At 39.5% G+C, this 23,876-nt stretch overlaps 1 protein-coding gene across 1 annotated transcript in view; it reads left to right on the forward strand.

Annotated features, from left to right (window-relative positions):
• The first annotated feature begins 440 nt into the window (after nucleotides 1–440).
• Nucleotides 441–23,876, forward strand: part of PCSK1 (proprotein convertase subtilisin/kexin type 1) — a 44,336-nt gene continuing 20,900 nt past the window's right edge. Inside the window, exons 1-9 of the mRNA XM_058726649.1 lie at nucleotides 441–984; nucleotides 3,854–3,958; nucleotides 7,550–7,660; nucleotides 9,619–9,765; nucleotides 11,058–11,134; nucleotides 16,425–16,513; nucleotides 19,454–19,626; nucleotides 20,682–20,894; nucleotides 23,402–23,502. Of these exons, the coding sequence (XP_058582632.1) occupies nucleotides 805–984; nucleotides 3,854–3,958; nucleotides 7,550–7,660; nucleotides 9,619–9,765; nucleotides 11,058–11,134; nucleotides 16,425–16,513; nucleotides 19,454–19,626; nucleotides 20,682–20,894; nucleotides 23,402–23,502 (1,196 nt within the window). The 5' untranslated portion in view covers nucleotides 441–804. The remainder of the gene's footprint in view (nucleotides 985–3,853; nucleotides 3,959–7,549; nucleotides 7,661–9,618; nucleotides 9,766–11,057; nucleotides 11,135–16,424; nucleotides 16,514–19,453; nucleotides 19,627–20,681; nucleotides 20,895–23,401; nucleotides 23,503–23,876) is intronic.

The raw sequence follows: 23,876 nt of genomic DNA on the forward strand, positions 1-23,876 counted from the left end.
AAACTTGCTTTTTAAGGTGGTTTCAATGGTTAAAAAATATTTTTAAAAGTATCGCTTTAACAATGTCTTCCAGACATGCTCATTTTCTTAGGCAATTTAAATCAGAATCTGGGCAATAGGAGCTTTTCTCCTTTCTGCTCTACCAGCCTGTCCAATTTCGGATTTAAGACTGCTGTTCTTCCTACCAAGTGCTGATGTCCAGAGGGCTATTATAAGAATCCACCCCTTGCCCTCCTCCCAACCCATGAGATAATTAAGTAAATATAAAGAAAACGGACAGAAGGGAGGGAAAGTGTGCTTAACTCCCAGCCTTTGGTTCTTAGTAGTTACATTTAAATGGGGGCACTTCTTTTTGAGAAGTGAAGGTGTTTCTCATAGCTACAGAATTTACAGTCAGTCAGGGAGCCGACTTAACTGATCCCAGCAAACGGTTCCTTCCTTTTCTTAATCCTTCGCTGCTTATTTTAGCCGCTTCTCCACCCCGCCGGGAATACCATCCAGATCTTAGTCCAGGTAGATCTGACGTCAAGAGATGGCTTTCGTCGATTTGACGTGTAAACACTCATTTCCATTCCGGCTAGGAAGGGCTGGGGCTCCACTCAGCTGGGAGACCAAAGAGCGCTCGCCACCGCCCAGCCTCTACTCGCGCGCCTCCTATCTCCTAGCAGAGCAACCCCGAGCGAGAAGTGGTCTAGAGTCCGAGGGTGAAAAGGGCGAGTCTTTCTGGCTTTTCTTCTTTCTTGCTTCTTGTCTTGCTTCTTTTCCTCGTCTCCTTCGACTTGTGTGAGAGCGAGTGTGTGAACCATGGAGCGAAGAGCCTGGACTCTGCAGTGTACTGCTTTCGCTCTCTTTTGCGCTTGGTATGCATTGAACAGTGTAAAAGCTAAGAGGCAGTTTGTGAATGAATGGGCAGCGGAGATCCCCGGGGGACCGGAGGCAGCTTCAGCCATAGCCGAGGAGCTGGGCTATGACCTTTTGGGTCAGGTAAGAGTTTGCACTTTCCAGAAACTTTCTGGGGCCCAAGGGGACTGGCGGGACTGAAGCGCGATCTCCCAAGTGGGAGCCCCAAGTCGCACTCTCCTGAACCCATTGGCAAAGAGCCGGAGCTTCTGCAGCTCTCGCCCCTGGCGCGCTTGGAGAAAGAAGGCTTGCATTATTTATTGTTTGGGCTGGAAGCAGCCAGGCAGAACGAAGCCGCTGCAGCTGGGTAGAGCCTATTCTTGCTGCCGTCCGCTTTGGCATTTAAATCCATTCCCGCGTGGTTTGGGAGACAAATCCCTCCACACTTGTTCACCGAACTTGAGATGCACGCGGGCTCCTACCGACCAAGCGCCCCCGGGAGAGGCTTACTGCTCTGCCCCCTGGGACTCAGCTGGTCTCTGCGTCAGGATCCGGCTGTTTCCTTTTTTTCAATATGGCAGCATCAGATCCAAGTCCTGATGCATGGGGTCAAGCAAGCTTGGTGATATCCGCCGGCAGCCTTTCAGGCACGCTCAGGGAGTTGAGAGAGCGCCTGCGGCAGAGACTCGAGACCTAGAGGCTGGGGGCCTACGGAATAGCCTGGGGAGCCGGTGGGAGAAGAGGTAGGTGAAAGACAGGGGACCAACTCTCCGCGCCTCTACTGGGAGGTCCGAGTCTTCACTGGGAACTTGTAAAGTCCGACCTTCACAACTTTGCTGGGTCAGTCTCCCTGAAGGGTCAAGCTGCCAAAATGACTGTGGGGAAAGGTTATCTTTTTTTCTTGTTCCTCAGCCAAATGCCTAATAGCTTCCCTGAGGATTTCAGCCTGTGATAAAAACTTGCCTGTCCAAGTGAAAGCTGGTTTAATAGATAGCTGGGGGGAAGGGTAGGGCATAAAGCATTAAGAGAGTGACAGTTTAGGTGTGGGATTTCCGGGGAATCCCAGGGAGCATGATTTCTAATCTAAGCTTTCATTTTCTTTGGCTTAGAATCAAGCCCTCTCCCCTTGCCTTGGAAGTGTGCTTTCAAAGCGGGGGAGGAGGGAGTTGTAAAACATTTTGGCGCGTTTTTTTTTTTTTTTTTTTTTTTTTTTTTCTGGAGGTGGTTTTAGAGAGGCCGCTGAAGTCACGGATGAGTAATCGTAATCGGTGTAGGCGTTGGCGAATCCATAGATCAAATCTCCTGGGGAATACGACTGTCCTTGCCAGAGGCTTCATTCTCCAATTTTATGAGCTAAATTGTCTTTAAAATGCCCAGCAGAAAAGTCAATACGCAGATTGACTTCTCCATGTCCTAGTAGCAGACTAAGACTTTTTGCTTTTGCCCAGACTCTGTTCTAGGCTAGGCTCCATGTTAGGGGCTGAGGAATAATAGGAAAAGAAACTTTCAAAGAATCAAGAATCTAGAGGAGACCGTTTAGGAACAAATAATTGGAACTGCATGTAACTGATGGAGAAGTTACACCTGGATTCTTAACATTTGTTGATGGAGGGATTGAAGATGGAAGGGAATTGGGGAGGAGTGAAAAAATGACTGCCCAGTGGAGGAAACATTTTTGAACAGAGTTTAGGAAGACTCAAAAGTTGCCAGGAGAACATGTTGAGATCCGAGAGGCACTCAAGGCATAGAAACCAGATTGTGGCAAACCAAGAAGATACAAATAAAGCAGCTTAGAAGAAACTGCAGGGAATTGTTGGCATCTAAAACAGAGTGCAAGCAGTAGCTGGAATTGTACTGGTAGCTACTGTGGACATTATGGAAATCTTGTGCATCCTGTGGCGGGTAGCTGGGGACTTAATCCTATATCTTCTGGGCAGTTAAAGAGCACTGGTAACTGTGTGGAAAGAGATTGAGTAAGAGTAAAAAAAACAAAATACCTTTTTTCTTTACTCACTGTTAGCTCCACACATACATCCTAACCTGGACCATTCATTATGGGAATTGCTTTCAAAATTATAAATCCCAAAACCAAACAACAACAAATCAGCATTCTTGGTAGGATCTACAAAGAAAGGATAGAATAGTCACAAGAAGCTTTAAGAAATAGAGGGGGGAAGAAATCTACATTTACATATGATTTGCATATGCTATATTTTCTCTAGCCACTTCCAGATAAAATGGTATTACTAATAAACATTTTTAAAAAATAATTCTTTGAGAAAGACAGTGCTTTCTTGATTCTGTTTATTTCTCCCTTTGTTTACAGTAATTTAGCATCACTATCCTAAGCTCCTGAAGGCCTCAGGGTAAAGCTAAAATTAAAGAGGTGACCAGAAGCAAAACCAGTTGATAGCAGAAAAAGAGCTAAGCATTGGTGATCTTTTTTTATGGCTAATCTTCCCTCTTCCCAACTCCATATATGGAAAGCCTTGAACTAGTGTAAAGTCAAATAGTCTCCACTAGTAGCTTATAACAATTATGGCTATAGATTCAATAGCTATATTTTACAACAACAACAAATCATTTTAGCTGGATGTAACACTGACCATATATAGTACTCAAAGGGTTTACCAGATTTCCACAAATTATTCTTCTCTGACAGGATAAATTTGATAAAATGGGTATTTTTTTAAAAAAGAAATGTCTATCTACACAATATTGTCTCACACCAAAATAAGTGTAGTTCCTCTGGAATCTGTGAAAAAGAAGTATCACCAGTGCCCAAATATACCATGAGCTCAAGCGATAATATTGTGAGCTCCTCTCACTCAACACAATGACAAGAGAGGGAAGGCTTCTATCAGTGTTTTCCTCATAAAGAAAGAAAAAGTTAACTTCAAGCACAATGAATGAGCTTAATAAAAATTGCCTGTCTCTAAGTTACTTGGGTTACAAGCTAACCCATATGTACTTATTTTGGAAAGTGAATTTTTATTTTATTTTTCTTTCATAGATTGGATCACTTGAAAATCACTACTTATTCAAACATAAAAACCATCCCCGAAGGTCTCGAAGGAGTGCTTTTCATATTACTAAGAGATTATCTGATGATGATCGTGTAAGTGTTGTGCATTTGTCTTCAAACTGGTAACCTGACTTACCTGTTTTATGATTTCCGACAAGAACAAAAAGCACTTTGCAAATATGAATATTTTTTATTGTGATCACAAATATTTATCTGTAGTGCTTCTTGTTGTTTCCATAGGGTTATGATTGCACATTATTAAAACTGGATTGGGGGCGCCTGGGTGGCTCAGTCGGTTGAGCGTCCGACTTCGGCTCAGGTCACGATCTCACGGTCTGTGAGTTCGAGCCCCACATCAGGCTCCATGCTGACAGTTCAGAGCCTGGATCCTGTTTCGGATTCTGTGTCTCCCTCTCCCTCTGACCCTCCCCCGTTCATGCTCTGTCTCTCTCTGTCTCAAAAATAAATAAACGTTAAAATAAATAAATAAATAAAAAATAAAACTGGATTGGATAGACTGAGTTAAATAAAATTTATGTACTATATATATTTGATATATTAATATATTAAATTGTATTTAATTTTAATTTATTCAATTTAATTACATTTAATATATATAATATGTTTAAAACACTAACTCACAAATCTAGTCTAAGAGTATGAAAATGAATGGTGAAAATTAGATGGCAGCTCTAATAAAAATGTTTGCCAATACAATCAATTAACAACCTGTTATTATATGCCTATTATGTACCAAGCACTTTGATATCCAATGTGGGGATGCCAAAGAAATGTAATACATGATCGTTGATTTTAATAACATTTCAGAATAACTGAAAACACATTCTGTCATGTCTTTGATTTCATTATATGGAGAACTAGTCTTTATGAGGGCACTTTAAATCCATGCCTTCATGAGCCAAATGTTTCCACAAGTATTGTATTGTTTCACTGAAAGCATTTGATTTCTTTTTATCCTGGTTTGTATATATATTCAATGATTAGGCAAGAGCAAGAAATGTCTAGAATGAGTCTAAGTAAATAGTGTGAGGATGATTTGAATGTACACCTAATGTACCTAATGATTTTTGAAGTCTGTTTTCAAGGTCAGCAAATGTATCAATAGAAATGTTGACTATATCAGGAGCATTGAAATTTGCATACAGTGTTGTATTTTCTCAAGAATGTGCCATACTGGTAGAAATGTAACCTGGCTGGCCTGTTTTCTATGTTTATGATATCTGTTGTCTAGGACACTCTAGAGAATTACGGAAGCTTTGTGAGAGATAGAATACATCCTTTCAACTTGCTGGAAAGAAAATATAAGTACAGAAAGGTGATAGAGCTGTTGAAAGTACATGGAATTTATAAACCCTGTGAAATAATTTGCTATTTTATTTGTTCTGAAACTGATAGAATTTTAAAAGGAAGAATAAAAAGACAAATTATGAGGGTAAGGAATGACTGGGCCTGGGTTACCAGCAACCACACCTGGGCAAAGAATGCTGTATGAGTACATTGTATAGCGACCCACAGCTCCTATGCACCTAAGGCTAGCCTTTACTAAGGTTAATGGCTAGATGTGTGAGACCAATTCAAAGGCCCAACATTACTTGAAAAGGTTCTTGTCCAGTGAAATCTTCCTTTTGCCATCCCAGAGCAGATGACTCATTGTATGGGCTCTGTAAAGTAGGACAACTTCCAAGACTCTGGCTAAGCTTAGTCCTTGGGCATAGCAAGAAAGAGATTTCCCTGTCTGCCTAAATGCATGCCTGACATTAATGCACAAGAAGTCAAACTAACTCCCTTCTCATATTCACAGAAGAAAATTGGACAGAGTGGAGCATACCTGTTATTATTACTGCAAGTGTCTCACTAAAGTGAACAGATAGCCCAGTTCTATTCTTTAGATATTGTTTAATAGTTGATTTGGAGGGGAATATCTCAGGAATAATGAAGAAAAGCTAAGAATTTAGTCTGCAATATAACTTCATAAAAAAGGGAGTGTATATAATATTACGAAAAATTATCCACAGAATAACTTTATTTTAGGAAAAATCCTGGAACCCATAGAAGCCAGTAGTGGAAAGTTGGACTAGATGATCTTTAATGCTCTTCCCATATCAAAAGGATTATTTATAATTAAGTACATGATACCTATTATGTACATAATAGAAAGACACCACCAATTTCTTCTATTCCATTTGTGCTGTTCTTATAGAGATTAATATGGGATTTGGAGTTAATGACATTAATCATAACACTGTTTCCAACAATTGGATGTTTATCTGATCAGATGGCAGAGTACCTCTTCTTATATTCCATTTTTTAAAAATTGCTTTTGATTTTCATTTTATTGCCTTCTTTTTGATGGAGGATAATATTCTTTCAAATTAGCCCTCTGTAATGTAGCAATAGGCTATCGTTACAAGTCTTTTAATGAAATCTCCAACTGTAAGTGACTCTCTTCATCAAAGACTAGTACTTGTTCCCTAGCAGCCAGCTTCCAAAGACCAACTCAGATGACAGGCAGTATATTCCAAGCATTGAAGTATTTTAAACCAAAACAATTAAGCTTGAACATACAGACTCTTTAAAAATAAATCACAGTGACTAATTTCTAGCTTTCAAGCACCTCCCAATATTTATTATAGGTTTGCAGTAGATTTTTCTAATTACAAATTCAGGACAGTCTTAGTGGATAGTTTTATTCTTTAGCTGCAAATTATGGTTTAGTTTTTATTTTTGATTCTGACTCATGTCAGATTGTTCTCACATTAAAAACATCCCACCAGACACTGGACTATCATCACGTGTATGACAGAGAGAATGTTTTGGGTAGGAAACAGTCATGTTGCCCAGCGAAATAAGAGCATGGTATTACTTCAAAATGGATATAACCATAAGGCAGTCCCTCTCCCTCAGGGTCTCAAGTATAGCAGGATTATGCCATAAATGTGGGAAAGGTGATTTTTGTATTGTCAAATCTCTATGCATAATACATGAGACTAAATTAATGGTAAGTGTGCATGGTCAGTAGTACTCATTCATCACCCTGGATCTGTTTCTCGTATTAAATACTCTTAAGCAGGAGGCAGAAGCACAGGGGAGCCAGAGTATCAGATTTGCAAAGACAAAGCACCTTTCTTGTCATGCATAACATTTGCAACTTCTACTTTTTGCATGTAAAGAAAAGAGAAATTAAGCTGTAAGAGCACCTTAACAGCAGTCGCTGGAATCTCTTAGCCTGTTGACTCATTCCATGAAAATGGACAAATTTTTGGCTACAAAACTCTGAGACCTCAATAAGAAATGGGTATTATGGTCCATTTGCTGATGAAAGTAGTCTGAACTTTTACTTCCACTGGAATCACAGCGTAAATAATTTGAGGGAATCATCACTTCACTGACTCCTTCTGACTCCACTGACTCCACTTCACTGACCTCCCCCTAAAGGTACAGTTTACTGTAATAGAGGAAATGTTCATCTCCTACTGCCCAGTGGGCAATCCCGTCGTCTCACTGAGCTGCCAGTGTTACCTGTAGTCAAATGAAAACATTTTAGAGCTGCCTCACCTCTGATGGGGAGGGTACTGTAACTAGTTAAAGGGAAGATGGTTACACAAAGGTGGGTATCTGAGTGCTGATTTTCTTGCTATGAATATTTATTTTAACTCCTTGTAGGTGATATGGGCTGAACAACAATATGAAAAAGAGAGAACTAAGCGTTCAGTTCTAAGAGACTCAGCACTAAATCTCTTCAATGATCCGATGTGGAATCAGCAGTGGTACTTGGTAAGTACTTCCAAAAAGACTGTATAGGACCTGGGATACTTATTTTATTAAATCTGCACAATAGATTTTTTTAATGATGGAGAATTCATCAGAAGGCTATGTTACCTGGAAATTAGGGCTGATGGGAACTTCCATCATCTGGATCTCCTGTTTTACTAGGTGAAAGTGTCTGAAACACAGATATTTAGCTGCTATGAAAGCTATGATCTTTGAAAGCTGCTATGAAAGAGAAGAAAGGTTGCTACTTTCTTCTCTTAAGCTTATCTGGAGTAAATGCAGAATTGTGTCTTGCAAGTTAAGGGTTCAAAAACAATAATCATGGCAAAAATCACATTTGGTCAAAGTTACTCTTGAGAACCTTTAAATCATCCAAAAGGTAGAGTGAACATGATTCATTATATATGGTCCTGAGTGGCAATTCTTACATGCTAACAAGTGAGAATTTCTGAGCTAAGCTAAAGGAAAGAATACAAGGAGACAAAAGACATCTACATGCAGATGTATAGACTTATAAACTGTTTTGCTTTTAAGATGCCAAATCTTCATTGGTATGTGAGTGTTGAGTAGAGAAATTTTAAGTGTTCTTTCTTACCTGCAGAATGTTCTCCCTTCTGTTTTAATATTAAGACTCTATGGCAGTCATACATATTGATAGAAGTGTTCTTTTGTTGAGAGTATTATAAAATATAAGTTTTCATGACAACCATAAGCTAAGGTTACACATCCTTTTTGCATAAAAGGTGGGAGAAGGGATCAATTCTTCTTGACATTCTCTTAACCTAGGTAGTACTTGCTCATTGCATTGAAAGAAACTCATTAACATTTGTGTATTGACTATGCCAAATACTATCCTAAGTGTTTGACATGAATTAACTCCTTTAATTCTCACATTATATTGTAGATACGATGCTTATACCCATTTAGCAGATGAAGAAACAGAGACAAGGGCAAGTTGAGTAACTTGCCAAAATCATATGGTTACCAGTGGTGGGGCCATAATTCATGGCTCCAGAGGCCATACTCTTAACGACCACACCGTATGATTGTTCTTGCAATTGACACAGAGGTCTTCTTCTCTGGCTTTGTCCAAAAATCTATCTGTAGTTCCAACCTCCTGTGATTCAGCTTTGTATTGGCCTAGTAAGAGTTTTCCCCTACTTCTTTCTAAGGAGCATCAGCCAGGGCACAATTCATTCAGACATTTTTTTGACTGTCATTATTTATAAATTTTTTACTGTCCCCTTCACCAGAAACCTGGTACTTTTCTAAAACATCTCCCTTATATGCTTTCCCAAGCTCATATCTCTATTCCCTTGCTGTCCAGCTGTTCTCCCTTATAGTCCCATACACTGTAACTATCAGAAAATTTATCTGAAAAAAGAAAACTCCACATCTCCTCTCATAGATACTCACCCTCTAACTCACTCATACTTGGAAAGAGGCAATTAAATTGCAAGTCCTGGTGAGACAGCAGCCTCCTGGGCATTCCAGGTTCTGCTTTTTCTTTCCGAAAAGTTATTAAAACATCCGTGAATAACTGTCAACCAAACAATGTAAAGTAGGTTCAGTGTGGCAAGGGAAGCTCAGGATTTGGGGAGAGATGGAAATATGGGACATCACATAAAACTTTGGTAGATAAAACACCTGAGCATATCATTATAAATGAATGAAACTTAAGGATCAACTTCTTAGAAGCCATGTAGCTCAGTGAGAAGGGGCACAGGGTGATTCATCCTTTTGAATGATTTTTCCATTAGAACAATTGGGAAAAGAACAGCACTCTGATGATTCACTTTGCCCTACCATCAACTTTATTTTTTTATTTCACCTAATTGCATTCTTTCTAAAAGTAGAGTGACCCTAGGAAAAAGAAAGATGGGTCTTCGGACTACAGCTTCAGTTTTCATTTTGCAGTAAGCAAATCATGATTTTACCAATTCTGTGTTTTTCTTTACCAGCAAGATACTAGGATGACTGCAGCCCTGCCCAAGCTGGATCTCCATGTGATACCTGTTTGGCAAAAAGGCATCACAGGCAAAGGAGTTGTTATCACAGTACTGGATGATGGTTTGGAGTGGAATCACACAGACATCTATGCCAATTATGTGAGTCTGGGCCCTCCCATGACTGCAACTTAGGGAGCTGTCTACACAGACACATAGTTAAGGCTTTCCTTTCCTCAAGTGGAAGACTTCTCGGATACTGGCCCTAGGAATTATGGGCCAAGGTTTTGCTATTTCCCTCACCCTCCTGCCAGTACATATGAACTTTTTTTTGTATGAGTAGGCACTTAAAGAATTCAGTGGAGCCAAGGATTGTACAAAAGCTTGTGTGCTGGGGAAGGGGAAGGCACCTATACAAATTAAATTATTAAAAGCCATTCAGACTCTATATCACTCAGTATCTAGGGCATTAAAGCAATCAAAGAAAGAATAATGCCTTAGATCATTTTTCACAGTCTTCTTCCTCACTCACATCCTTTATAGGTGAATATCTCTAACATTGTACAATTATGTGAATGTGATTCCTTCCATGCAAATTCAAATAATGCAAAAATGGCTCTCAGAGAAGAGAAAAGTTTATCTTAAATGGAAAATAAGTAAATGAGAACTATTTACTTAATTGTTAAGTTCTAAGTGATATCTCAGGTCTTTAGATCAGTGTTTCATCTTTAAAATTGTCCCATGTGTTTCTCTCACCCTTTCCATTCATTCAAAATTCTCCAGCTAAAGAGCAAAGGAAAATTAAAGGAAAAGAAAGGAAGAAAAAGATTAGTAGAAAGTAGGAATTATTAAAAGATATGGAAAGTGTAGAGAAGAGGCTATAGTGGTAGTAGAATTCCTCTATGGGAGATGTTTAAGTGTAGCAATCTGATTGGAAAAGGAGGTGGGACCTAGAAGCATGCCTTAAATTTCAAGCACACTTTATTTAAGTTAGATGCTTAGTGTAATTGGGAAGGCTGAAGAGATCACTGTGGACCTGAGCTCCACCCCACGGTTACCTATTTGTACCTGTAATCATAAGAAAGATGAGTATCCAAGTGTTGCTAATTAGATCTATAGCTTAGTTGTCATTCAACTTCTCTGGGTCTCAGTGTCCTCACTTAAAAAATGAGGCAGTTGAAATAAGTTAACTCTGATTCCTTCCGGTTGTAATATACTATGAGCTTAATGAGCTACAGGTTTGGTGACATTCAGTGCTAACTGTATGCTTGCTCACTCTTCGGTGTATATCATCTCTGCCTAGTTTATGGGTATAATGAATGATCAGAAACTGGGTCAGAAATTCTGAAATGCAGACTTTTGAGCTATCAGCCAGGATGGAAGGGGTAGGGGTAGAAGGCTTGGGCGGTGTTAACTTTTTTTAATGATGCTACAGGATTTTTTATTCTCTTTAGGATCCAGAGGCTAGTTATGATTTTAACGATAATGACCATGATCCATTTCCCCGTTATGATCCCACAAATGAGAACAAGTGAGTAAATGTGGATTGGGGGAGTAGGGGGGGAAGTACTTTAAAATGCTTTTATCTCATTTGAGAAAATTATACAATAAATATGAACCATATTTCAGCTCTCAGAAAAGTTTTCATGCATACCAATCCATATCATAATATTTTGTTCCTTTTAAAACAGAAACCAATGCTTCTATTTTTATATTTCTTTTGGCTTACAGGACCATAGTTCAATTAAACTTTCTTCTTATGTTGCAAAATGCTCCCCTCAAATGGCACTGAATAGTTATGGCTTTAGAAAGAATGTTTGGGTCATAAAGAGTAAAATCCTCCAGCCCACCCTCCCTAACCCCATCAATGAATGCTTTACTATTTGCAACATGTTTGATGTTAGTTGTGAAAATAAAAATAGAAGACAAAGATAACAATTCCCCACGACTTCTTTTAGTGGCCACAGCCATGCTCGTCAGTTCCCTCAGAAAAGCATATCAGACAACAAAAGCCAGATATCAGACAACAGAAATACACTCTGAGGCCTGGCTCTCAAATCCAACACGTTTTCTGGGGCATTGGACTAGTCAGTAACCTTTCCCAGAGTTTCTGCTGCAGATTCTAAAGCTAAAGGGAAGAGAAAGACAATTACCTTCTGACTCCTAAAATAATTCTCTGTAGCAGTCACAATGTGATGAGGGAGTCCAAGAGCCAGACCTGCCAAAGCAAGAGGCCAGATAAAACCCAGAGCCAGGAGACTTTCTAACCTTCTTTCCTAGCTGCAAAGAAACTACACCCTCTAGCCACGTGGCCTCAAATGTCCATGCCCATGTGAGAACTCATCTTTGCACATGTTATCTTCATAACTTCAGGAAAACTTTCACACTTTCTTCTTCATTTACTCCACGGAGAAGAGACTTGCACCAAAATAGATCAAAGCCAAGGCAAAAATCAGGGCTTGTTGCTACAAATGGGATGGAAAGATGCTACATAAAGTGGTTCTTTTTTCTCTCTTTATGGCTTTCTTTCTCTCGGACTATTACCCAACTTGGGTCAATTTAGCTCTCTCTCACTTGCTCTCTTTCTCCCTCTTTCCCTCTTCCTTTAGCTCTTATTCTCACTCAGAATTCCTATGTGGCTGGTGCAGTAATGTTGATCTAAAGTTTTCTTTGGATGATCCCCTTTCCAGGAGTTCAACAAACACCAGGAAGAGAGCTGAGGCTCATGGACTTGGCCTCAACTTCTGGGTGTATATTTCCTCCTTGGAGAAAAGGGGAAACTTGGGGAAGGTTCCAAGATATTGCTTCTTTCAGTACCATTTACTTCCAGAGTTTATTTCTTAAAGATGCTAACTGCAAATAATGCTGGAAAGTTAAAATATTCCCATATCAATACAACAGGAACCACAATGGGTGCCCTCGGAAGAAAATGAGATATCTCAGGAACTTATGGCAGGGACCCCAGACAAACTTGGAGCTATATTTCTGAGCCAGGACAGTACAGGGCCAGGAGAAATAGGTGCTCTTTTGGAGCATGATCTTGTAATATTAGCCTGGCTGGTGGTCATTGCTTTGCCAATTATCAGTATAGAAAGTGACCTTTAGGAAATCACTTACCTCTCTCTGCCTGTATTTTGCACTTTTATCTCCCCAAATGGGTGATAATGCACTTGCTCTCCACTCTCCTGAAAGGAACTTCCTGAGGAAATGAACAATAGCTTCTTGGAAGAAAGGGGCACCCTTCTTAGAATGAAGTAAAAATGACAACTCTCCTTCCACCCCCTTGGTCAAGACCAAAAGAGAAATCTTCTCTCAGCCATATGGGTGCAGCTGAGGAGACTGTTAGCTGGAAGTGTCAGCCTTCTTCCTAGGCAGCATATTCTAGGTCTGGCCCCATGATCCAATATGGATGATAAATTGTGTAGTGGCTGCATGATAGCTGAATACTTGGTGAAATGATATTCTCTAGAGTTTCTCTACTCATGAGAAGAGGGACTCAGAGTTTCTAGAGCATAGCCTGCCATGGACCTCCCACACAGCATAGAGTTAGTGTGACATAGCCAAACAGTTAAGGGCATAGGCTTTGCAGCTGGATTTAGATTAAATATTAGATCTGCCACTTAATAGTTGGATGGCCTTGAACAAATTACTTAACTTCTTTTGTGCCTCAGTTTTATCATCTATTAAAAAGGGATAATAATAGTATCTACTTTGTTGGGTTATTATGGTGTTTAAATGAGTTTATATAGGTAATTGGCTTGTATAATATCTGGTACATACATCTGTTTGTTTTGATGATGATGATGATGATGATGATCAAGTTTTCTCATTTAGCAACTAAGACCTCCTTCCAGTAAGAAATCAACATGACAAGAATAATATCCAAGAGGAGCAGAAGCAGAGACAAGTCAATTTTCTGAGCCAATTCAGGATCTGCTCTTTGAAAATGACACAATAAGTAACTATCTCTCAGGGTCCTCTTGACTATCAACCAAAAAGGTAGCATCCCTATCATTTATCAAGAGGTATAATAAAAAATAGAGTTACCTTTCTAGCATGTTGTCAGAAATAAATCCCTTAGGTTTAGAAAATGAATGGCTCCATTTTGCCTTGGACTTTATAGCATTTAGAGACCTATTAGCTCCCAATTCCAAGGGCATTATCTCTCTAAACTATCTGTGTTGCTGCTCTTCTTTATTACTATGTAAATGAGATTAATAGAAGCTGCATTTGAATTCTCCTCTGCAAATCAAAAGAGGAATCACTAAATAATAAAATCCCAAAAGTACAGGTAACTCTTACTATTAAGCTGCCATGAATCTATATTCAGAATTTCAATACCAATTACAGATTATTTTTCTAGTTAAATAACATGTGTGACAAGGATGTTTTAACCAGTATAATATTAGTCTTTAAACTATCTTGTGGAATATTTTTTTAAAAATCAATTTGTTTAAACGCCAGTTACTACCATTGTTCTAAGATAATAAAGGGTTCTTTTATCTCAGAGCCTAATTTAAGGAAAGAAAAAAAGCTGCAGGTCTATAAAGAATGACATAGTACCACTTTGATAAAGCCTTCCCTTTTTCTAAAAGTGTGGAGGTGGGAAGTGAGGGCAAGAGGAGGGAAAAACATCTACACTTTTTTGTACCATGATCCTACTGGACCTTTCAAGAAAATAATGTTCAGTACACAAGGAGAGAGAAATAATAGGTGGTGTCACAGTGTATCATTTTTAGGACAGAGGTGCTGTGCTGGGAATGTTTGCCAACAATTGGATTCTATTGGCTCAGGCGAGAGACTTTGCTATCCTGGCCTTATTCCCATTCTGTGTAAATGGAAACAGGTGGTGGACTTCTAGGAACACACTTGTCAGAAGGTGACAACTCAGTTTCTCCTCCTACAAAAGCAAAGAGGGTTAATCCATCAAAGCATAAGCTTCCTTTTATATGTTCGTGTGCACACATTTCTCAGAGCATGGGTGGTTGGTCAGGGCACTTTCAGTTGCAAGTGAGAGAATCTTAACTCAAAGATTAAGTAAAATGGGCATTTAAAAAAAAATTACTCAAGGGATGGTCTAGCTTCAGGCATTCCAAGATCTGGGAGCTCAAATAATATGCTGTCAGGACTTCAATCACTGTCTCCATCTCTTAGTCTCTTGCCTCCAATTAGCTTCATTCTCAAAAAGTAAAAGAAATCTTGCCTGGCGGCAAGCTCCACATGGCTCACATGGAACTTAAAGCTGAAGAATTTAGAGAAAGACTAGAATTCTCTTCCCTGGAATGTGCAACAATCCTTGAAAGCTGTCTGGGAAGAGGAGCCTCATGAGAGAATCAAAAGGAGTGAGGGAGAGCTCCTTCCCAAAAAGGACAAAATGCTAGGAAAAAAAAAAAAGTGGCAGATATCTGCTACATTAGGAAAGACCTTGAATTAAAGACAACTACAGGGGCACCGGGGTGGCTCAGTCGGTTAAGTGTGGGACTTTGGCTCAGGTCATGATCTCACGGTTTCTGAGTTTGAGCCCCAAGTTGGGCTCTGTGCTGACAGCTCAGAGCCTAGAGCTTGCTTTATATTCAGTGTCTCCCTCTCGTCTCCCTCTCTCTGCACCTTCCCACCTCACATTCTGTCTCTCTCTGTCTCAAAAATAAATAAAAGTTAAAAAAAAAGATAATTATATTGTCCTGACTTAGGATTCCTATCCAGTATTAACATGAAGAAGCAGAAATATCATTTAGTAAAAGGAGACCAAGAAATGATCTTTGGTACTTTAGAATAAAAGATACATGAAAGAGAATTATTTTGGATAGTCAATTTCAAATTTTTATATTCCATGCTGAGCAAAATAGATGTCTACTATAATAGTGTCTAAAAGTAGCTGGTTGACAGAGATGCTCAGAGCTAACTCTTCCCCTCTTTTCTGTTAGCTCCTCCAAAGTATCAACAGCCTTTACACTGCTTCCAAAATGCAGTAACGTCGTGAAATAAATTCACATTAAAGTTCTCTTGACTTATTGACCCTCCTGAGGTTAGGGTCATGGTGGGAAAGGACGATTATTATTCCCACATTTTCAGAATTGATGTTTTAATGCTAGAATCTGCTCTGTTTTAGAGATTGACATTTCCCTCCAAGTACTCTGAAATCATGAGTTACCCTCTTTGCCTGATTACAAAACCAGTCTTCTTCAGGCTTCCAGCCCCAATCAGAGTTACAGGAGAACCCTGGTTTCCCAATTAGCCTGAAGTGTCCTATTAAAATCTGAAACTCCTCTTGGTACCAGAAAACCCTCAGTTGCTTTAGTTTGGTAGTATATGGTTAGAGGAAGGGAAGAGGGCTTAAGAGGAGAATTCTGTTCTACTTACCCTACTAGGACTGGTCAGAACAACCTAATCCAAGGAGGTCACTAGAGATGGAGTGAGGAGCTACTTCACCAAAAAGTATGGAATAGAAACCATGATTTCTAAAAGTGTCAGAATTGCTCACGATAGTATCCATAGCTAACACTTCCTGAATTCTTACATTATACCAGCCACTATTCTAAGTGCTATACATGCAATATCTCGCATGTTTGCAACAATACTTTGAGGACAAATGACTTACCTAAGGTCACACCACTTGTCAGTGGTAGAAGCTGGAATTTGAATCACATACTTCAACTCCAGTACCATTTCATCTGATACCTGCACTTCAACAAATACTGATGGGAAGTAGACCAGCAACAAAGGTTGACAAAAAAGTTAATGTGACCATGTACCATGGATTCGTGTGCAAACAACAGTTTGCCCTCACTTATGTTTTATAATATCTATTTTTTAATCTTCAGACATGGGACCAGATGTGCAGGAGAAATTGCCATGCAAGCAAATAATCACAAGTGTGGGGTCGGAGTTGCATACAATTCCAAAGTCGGAGGTAAAGCAGAGGGTTGCTCCTGCAGTTCTGCACTTCAATTTGACTCTTGCATCACTTGGTGTAAATGAGGTGGGAAGGGGGGCTTTCAACAACCAGAAGAAGAAAATAATTCCATGTAGAATGTGCTGCAGGATTTGCAAACAAATCAATGGATCTGGATTCCTAAAAAATGATAGCCGAATACAGCTTGTACATCTTTGTGGGGAGAAAAATGGAAATGTTGAAAAGCTTTTGAACCAAATCTAATTTTCTCTGTGTGCTAATTTACAAGGGTTTGTTATTGAGTACTTGCTAAGGGAACAGAAAGAGGAGGTAAATTTAGGAAAAGACTTTCCCTGCCTCTCAATTCTGTAGTTCTTCATTTCAGAGCAAATAACAGTCTTAAAAAAATAAATGAATACGTGCTTGTTATATGAAGAAGCCAAAGGTTATCTTTGACAGCACGGATTTAGAGTCCCTAGCTGTTTCAGTCAGCTGTTTCAGTTCCCCTCTATTGGGAAATATACAGTAAGTTCCATCGGGGCAGTTTAATAAAGGAATTATTTGTAAGACTTAAAGGAAGCCATTATTATATTATACACTTAATATACAATAATATATTGTATATTATAATATACGTTATATTGTATATATTATAATATACAATATAACTAATAGGAATTAAAATAAAAACTTGAAAAAAAAGAGATAAGGGAAGCCAACAAGGGCTAATAAATGAGAGCAGATGTGATGACCTTTGGGCCTAAAGGAGCATGGGAAAGGAGAGGTCAGTGGCAACTGTAGAGAGAAAGTTGTGGCCATAGGAGAGAACCACTGTACAGGAGCTGTAGCCCTGAGTTACAACAGAGCTTCTTCTAGGCAAGGAGTGTCCCAGGGAATGAGTCGCCCATTCTCCTCCCACCCCCCATTCTCCTGCCTGTTGGTTGAACCCAGTGAGAAGGCAAGAGAACTCATTGGTGAGGTCCATATCCCTGTGAAGAAGGGTGGACAGTAGACCTACACTGGCTCACATTCTCTCTCCTCTTCTCACTGTCCTTACCTTGGTCTTTCACAGGCTACAAACTTTGAGTTTAGTTTGTTTTCTAAAACTGCTATAAAAAAAAAGATCAACTGTAGAACATGCCAATGATAGTAAAACTGCTTTAAACTCGACCTAAGGATGTCTTGAATTTGATTATGATTTCCTGTTTAGAAATCAAATAAATACACATCCTGGCATGGATAATGAATCACGAATACAAAATACTATTAAATTTTGCGTCATTCCTGATTTCTTTGATACTAGCAGAGTCAAAATGCCGTGGGATTTTTTTTTCCTTTTTAAGTGCCATGTTAATTTAAAGAAAATGAAGACAGGGGCACAAATTAAGTAATCACTTAGAGAAAGAATTCATTTTTTAAGATGATGTACTATCTAGCTATAGTTTGTGAGAGAATTTTCTGATTCCTTCATTTTATTGAGGAGTAATCAGAAACAAGTTTCTCAAGGTAACAGCTATTTTTGGCAGTGTGGAACCAAAACACGACTTCCGATTGCAAGTCTACTGAGATTTTTTTTCATTATTCCACCCTTTGGTGATCTAGTCCCAAATTCATTTTTTAATAATACTTTTCATTTATTAGGGACTTACTGTATGTCCATCACTGATCCTATAATACATTGTAGGTTGTGTATTCTGTTAGTTAACAGGTTGATTTTAGGTGCCAAATTTCTGGGATTCAGGTCTCAGCTCCCCAATATCAAGTTGTATGATCCTGAGCAAGCCATTGTGCCTCTCTTACAGTCCACCTATAAAATTGGGAAAATTATAGGATCTACCTTAAATGGTTGTCAAAAGGATAGAAGAGAGTCCATATGTTCAAGGCCTGTAGAATGTTAGCTGCGTATAGTACATCCTCAATGCATGTAAACTGCTATCTGTTATCATTCCCATTTTAAAACTGAAAAAAAACCAAACTGAGGCACAAGAGGTTGAGTGGCTTGCACAAGATCACAAAGCTAGTAAGTACAGCTGGGATTTTTCTTTTTCCAAAATAAATTTTCAAATAACTTTGTTTTAATCAATGTGACTTTAGCTAATTATGTTAATTACGTATTCTTTTACCTATGCTCCATAGTGAATAATAGGGTACAAATCTAAGGCTGTGCAGTTAACTACATTATCAGCCTGAAGCCAGGAATAACCAGGTAGCTGCTCGTATTTGTCTCAATTGCTTTTGCCTTCCTGGCTCTTGAATACATGAGTCTGATAATGCATGACAGCCTGTTAGAAAGCACAAAGAACTACCATGTCTGCCTTCTCCTGATGAAAAATGATTCCCCCTTAGGAGCAAAATCCATGGCAATGATTTCATCCTTGAGATTATTTAGAAGAAAAGGAAGCATGTTCCTTGAGAATATTTCTTAGCAAACATATAAAAGAATGGCCTCTGGGTTATTTTTAATCAGTGCTTAGAAACAAGAGTTCTTTCCCTATTTGTTAGTTTCCTATTGTGGGTAGATCTTTTCAAGCTGCACAGTGTTCCATACAAAATCCTTCATACAGCACAGGATGGGCAACAGTTATTTGTGGTATAGTCATGAACAGACATGTCAAGGTAGGGCTGTTTGTTGGCTCCTTCTGAAAGCTATCCTGTCATTTTCAGGTTATTGAGGTAGTGAAGGGAGGGGAGGTATTTTGTAATCAATAACAATCAGGGCCACTGCTTAGTGCATATAGTTATTTCCAAAGGGAAGATACAAAGTTTATGGATGCTGTGACTTGTATCTTCCTTCTGTGCTCATAGTAGCCTGGTCATGGGCACCTGAGACATGCAGTGGTTACCTTCTTTTTAACTCTTTTGCAAGTCTTTTATAAAATGAATATTAAGGCCACCATGCCATTCTACATGTTCATGCTGACATCCACTTATGTGTTTTTTGTTTGACTTTCTGTTTAGGCATAAGAATGCTGGATGGCATTGTGACTGACGCTATTGAAGCCAGTTCAATTGGATTCAATCCCGGACATGTGGATATTTACAGTGCCAGTTGGGGCCCTAATGATGATGGGAAAACTGTGGAAGGGCCTGGCCGACTAGCCCAGAAGGCTTTTGAATTTGGTGTTAAGCAGGTGAGATACTTAATATAGATCTACCTGAAATGAAACCTGGCCACTTGGATATGAAGGAAAGGGAAGAACACTTAGATTATATCAAAAGAAATGGCTTTGAATTTCTTATTGTTGCTTATAATTTGAAATGCATTTAGAGAGCCAAATCATTCTTCAGAGGGATGGAACTTAAGGGTTAGGGGAGTTTTCCCTAATTGGGTCTGACATTCAATAGAGATTCATTACTCTTAGAGTATTTACTTAAAAAATACTATGGATATGTCCTTTCTCATTTTTCTGCTGCTTTTAGATTTTTATACTAGGTAAACTACTACCCAGACTTCTTTCAAATCTCTAGGGACATATCCTTAAATATAGCTACATGCTACTTCCTCTTTTGTATGTGCCTGGTACATACTTGTGCCTTGATTGTGTTGCTCCATTTACCGCATTCTTACCAGGATTCTAAGGCCTTGTTCTACACAGGATAAAACAAAAGTAGAAACTTTGGAGAGCACAAATTGAGAAGTCATAAAAAAAGAGTAGCCTTGACGAGTTTCATTCAACTGAAGAGTCCCTTTTAATGCAGCTGCAAAACAGATCTGAATAATGTCTGATTTTGTCATTCTATCAGTCAGCCAGAAGATTTAAGCAGAAAGAGAGGAAGTTCAAAGATTCAAACGCAGCAACATAAGCCAAGGAAAGAGTGAGAGAATACAAGCGAGTGCTAAAGGCCAGATTGTGAATCCTTACAATAAGGAAAAGAAAGAAAGAAAGAAAGAAAGAAAGAAAGAAAGAAAGAAAGAAAGAAAGAAAGAAAGAAAGAGAGAAAAGCACTCACTGACTCATCCCAGAGAGGGCCCAGATGAAGGAGGACTAGCAGAGCCATAAGCCAGTGGCTTGTAATATGAAGTCTTGTGAGACTTCCAGCACGGATGCTGGAGCACCTGGCATTGAAACAGACTCTGAATAAATGTCTCTGGGAACTTCATGCATGTATTTGTTGGGGATTTTATGGGGATGTGACAGTGATCCCAACAGATGATAGATGTGATATAGTCTGGCTTTTCTTTTAGGGAAGACAAGGAAAGGGCTCCATCTTCGTCTGGGCTTCTGGGAACGGGGGACGTCAGGGAGATAACTGTGATTGTGACGGCTACACAGACAGCATCTACACCATCTCCATCAGCAGCGCCTCCCAGCAAGGCCTGTCTCCCTGGTATGCTGAGAAGTGCTCCTCCACCCTGGCCACCTCATACAGCAGTGGCGATTACACCGACCAGCGAATCGTATGTTGCTTTTGTCTAACTCCTCTGCTTAGGTAGGGGAGCAGGGCTTGCATTCGACAAGATCCTTTGGTCAGTACCTTTGGTAAAATTGCTTGGCTTAAGCTTGATGACTCAGCTGGGGAGATTCACACTTTGCTCACCTGAAAGGCTGGCATCTATTGGGGAGTTTTCTCTCTCAAGGATAATGATGCCTCTGCCAAGATGATGTTGCCTCTCTGTCATCTTTAAACCCAGCCCTGGGAAGCCACTAAGTTGTCATTACATACAGCCAAGAATCAAAATATCTATTCTGCTTGTGTGATGCCTCCCTGAGAACAGCCTTAAAGGAGATTACAGGGTTGTAGGGGCTTCACCGCCCTTGTACTTATTGATCCTTTAATAGCAGGGATATGGTCTAACATGCCCTTTAGCAGATGATAAAAATACAGAACATACAATAGCTATGTTTCCTATGAATGGATAACCTGCAGGAAAATAACGGTCTAAATTTCCCCCGAGATGAACTTCTCAGCATCTGAATAAACAGCTCAGGAAGGTTATATGCTCAGAGAGCATCTCCAGCCCACACTTGGCTGTGCCTTCACTTCCATGAGTCAGACTGCCAAGGGCAATTATTGGATTTCCCTTCAAGGGCACAGTGATGAAGGGCCATTCGGGGGCTTTGCAAACAAAGGGAAGTACTTTTAATTTTAAACTGTATGGTCCCAAATTTAACTCCTGATACAGAAAGAACCATCTAGCTAAAGTATCTAAATTCTAATCCCTATGAAATAATAGGTCATGATTCAATTAGATTGTAGGTGAACCCCATAATAATTAGACACTGGAATGTGTGTAAGATTCATATTAATGGTGTCTCAAAAAAAATTGCTAGTTCTCTTTTCCATACAGGATCACTATTCTGGAACTCTGCCTGCTTCTGCAACTTACTCTAGTTTAGACAGTAAACCTCTAGCCTCAACTTGAAACATTGGCCTCCCTCTCATGCCCTTATATTCAATTACTCAAATAATAGATGGTGATATTCTACCCAGAAAATCTTTATGACAGGTATATTTTATAGCCTTTGAAAGAGGCATAGCAGACATGTATCCCACTTATATTCAGAGTCCCTGACTATTGTTGTCCCTAGGGGTATCTAAAGTTGCTTGTCAGAAAGTGGCCTGTTACACATTTCAGTCACCATTTCATAGACTGTCCCTCATCTGAGCTATTATGCTGTGAAGTAGGGGGAAGAGTTTCCATCTTTGTAAAGTTCTCTCCTTAGGTAAATCAGCCATAGGAGAGACAGCTGGTGGATTCTATTTGAGATGGTTGCAATAGCATAGCCTTTGTCTTACGCAAACCTTTTCCTCAGCATAGTCATCTCTGGGGGCTTACTTGCGTCAATAGGGAAAAAGGACAACCTTGCTTCCGCAGCTCTCTAAGGAGCAGAACCACCATAACTTGAGAAATTCAGCGACTCAAAGTGGGAAGCCAAAGGAGGTGATAATAGAACAAATTATTTTTTTACACCTCCCTCCCACACATTGAAATCTCTAGCTAAAAACGATAGTGCAGGAGCCTGGGTGGGTGTCTTGTTAGTAATCCTTTGGCCCAACTACTTGCTCAACCAGCAATGCTATGGTCCTTAAGGCAGACTGATTGGAAGTCTTTCTGGTTTCTTCCCTTCAGTCTTGGCAACCTCTTCATTAAGATAAAATTAGCCTGGGTAATTCCTTACGTGCAGTAATATTGTGTAAGAATGCTTTCACAGACAGGATCTCATTTCATCCTCAGAATATGAGTCAGGAAATGTCAACCTCATTCTACAGATGGGGAAACCACATGGGGAAACCATGTGCCCATGGGACACATCTACTGAATAGCAGTTTTACAATTTGTAACCATATCAGAGTCTGACACACCTTTCACTTATTTGAAAAACACCATTTTCATCATAGTGCAAATATGGACACTAACTCATGGCCATCAGATGATATCAACAGTGAGTGCACACTACATACATACTAAGCAAATTTGTGCAAGTAGTTCAAGTGGCCAAAATCAGAATGGCTCTACATCCTCGTGCTGAAGAGACAGTCAGATGTCAATTTGAAGGCAAATGGGAATTTTGCATGAAGCAGAATTTCTAAATATGCCAGACTAAACACAATGGACCTGATGATTAATGGGCCAGCATGATTCACAGTGATTTTGAAACTGTCCCTTCTTTACAGACAGTATTTCGTTTGGGAATCTCAGAAAATATTCATAGTGGGAGTACTTCATCCCCAGAAAAGGCATCTTGATGCCAGAATTATACACAAGTTGTATATAGAGGAGAGTGAACTAAAATATCAGCAGATGGCAAACATCCGCCTATGGTTTAACAGAGGAAGTAGGGAATCGAATCAGCTGAGTTTCCTGATCGTAGCAGATGCAGCCTTAGGTATGGTTAACCCCCAGGGATGGAGAACACTCCTCACATGCTCTCCTGCATTTCTTCCCTTCCGGATGCCACCCAGACCAGTGCCGACCTGCACAATGACTGCACAGAGACCCACACGGGCACCTCAGCCTCAGCACCCCTGGCTGCTGGCATCTTCGCTCTGGCGCTGGAAGCCAAGTAAGGCCCAGAAAACTTCTAATCACCTTTATTGCCTCTCCTTCTTTTTAATAACATATATTGCTTTCTCAATTATGCTTACAATAGGAAACTTAGAAAACTATTAAAATATAAGTCCTCTTCCTGTTAACATCTCCATGTAGATTTAACACACACACACACTTACAAAATTGGGAACTTAGTATACATGTAATTTTGTAATTTTTAAAATCTACCCTATAATATATTAAGAGCACTTTCTCATGGCTAAATCAATGTTCTTTGACCTTTAAAAATTCATGCTTTCCTCCCAATTTTTCTACCACTTAGCTGCAAGGCCTTCTCACTTCTGTTTGTTCCCACCAGGAAAGACTTTGTCCAGATAATTTCCTGTG

Source organism: Neofelis nebulosa, chromosome 1 (assembly GCF_028018385.1).
Source record: "Neofelis nebulosa isolate mNeoNeb1 chromosome 1, mNeoNeb1.pri, whole genome shotgun sequence".
In the NCBI taxonomy this organism is placed as follows: Eukaryota; Metazoa; Chordata; class Mammalia; order Carnivora; family Felidae; genus Neofelis; species Neofelis nebulosa.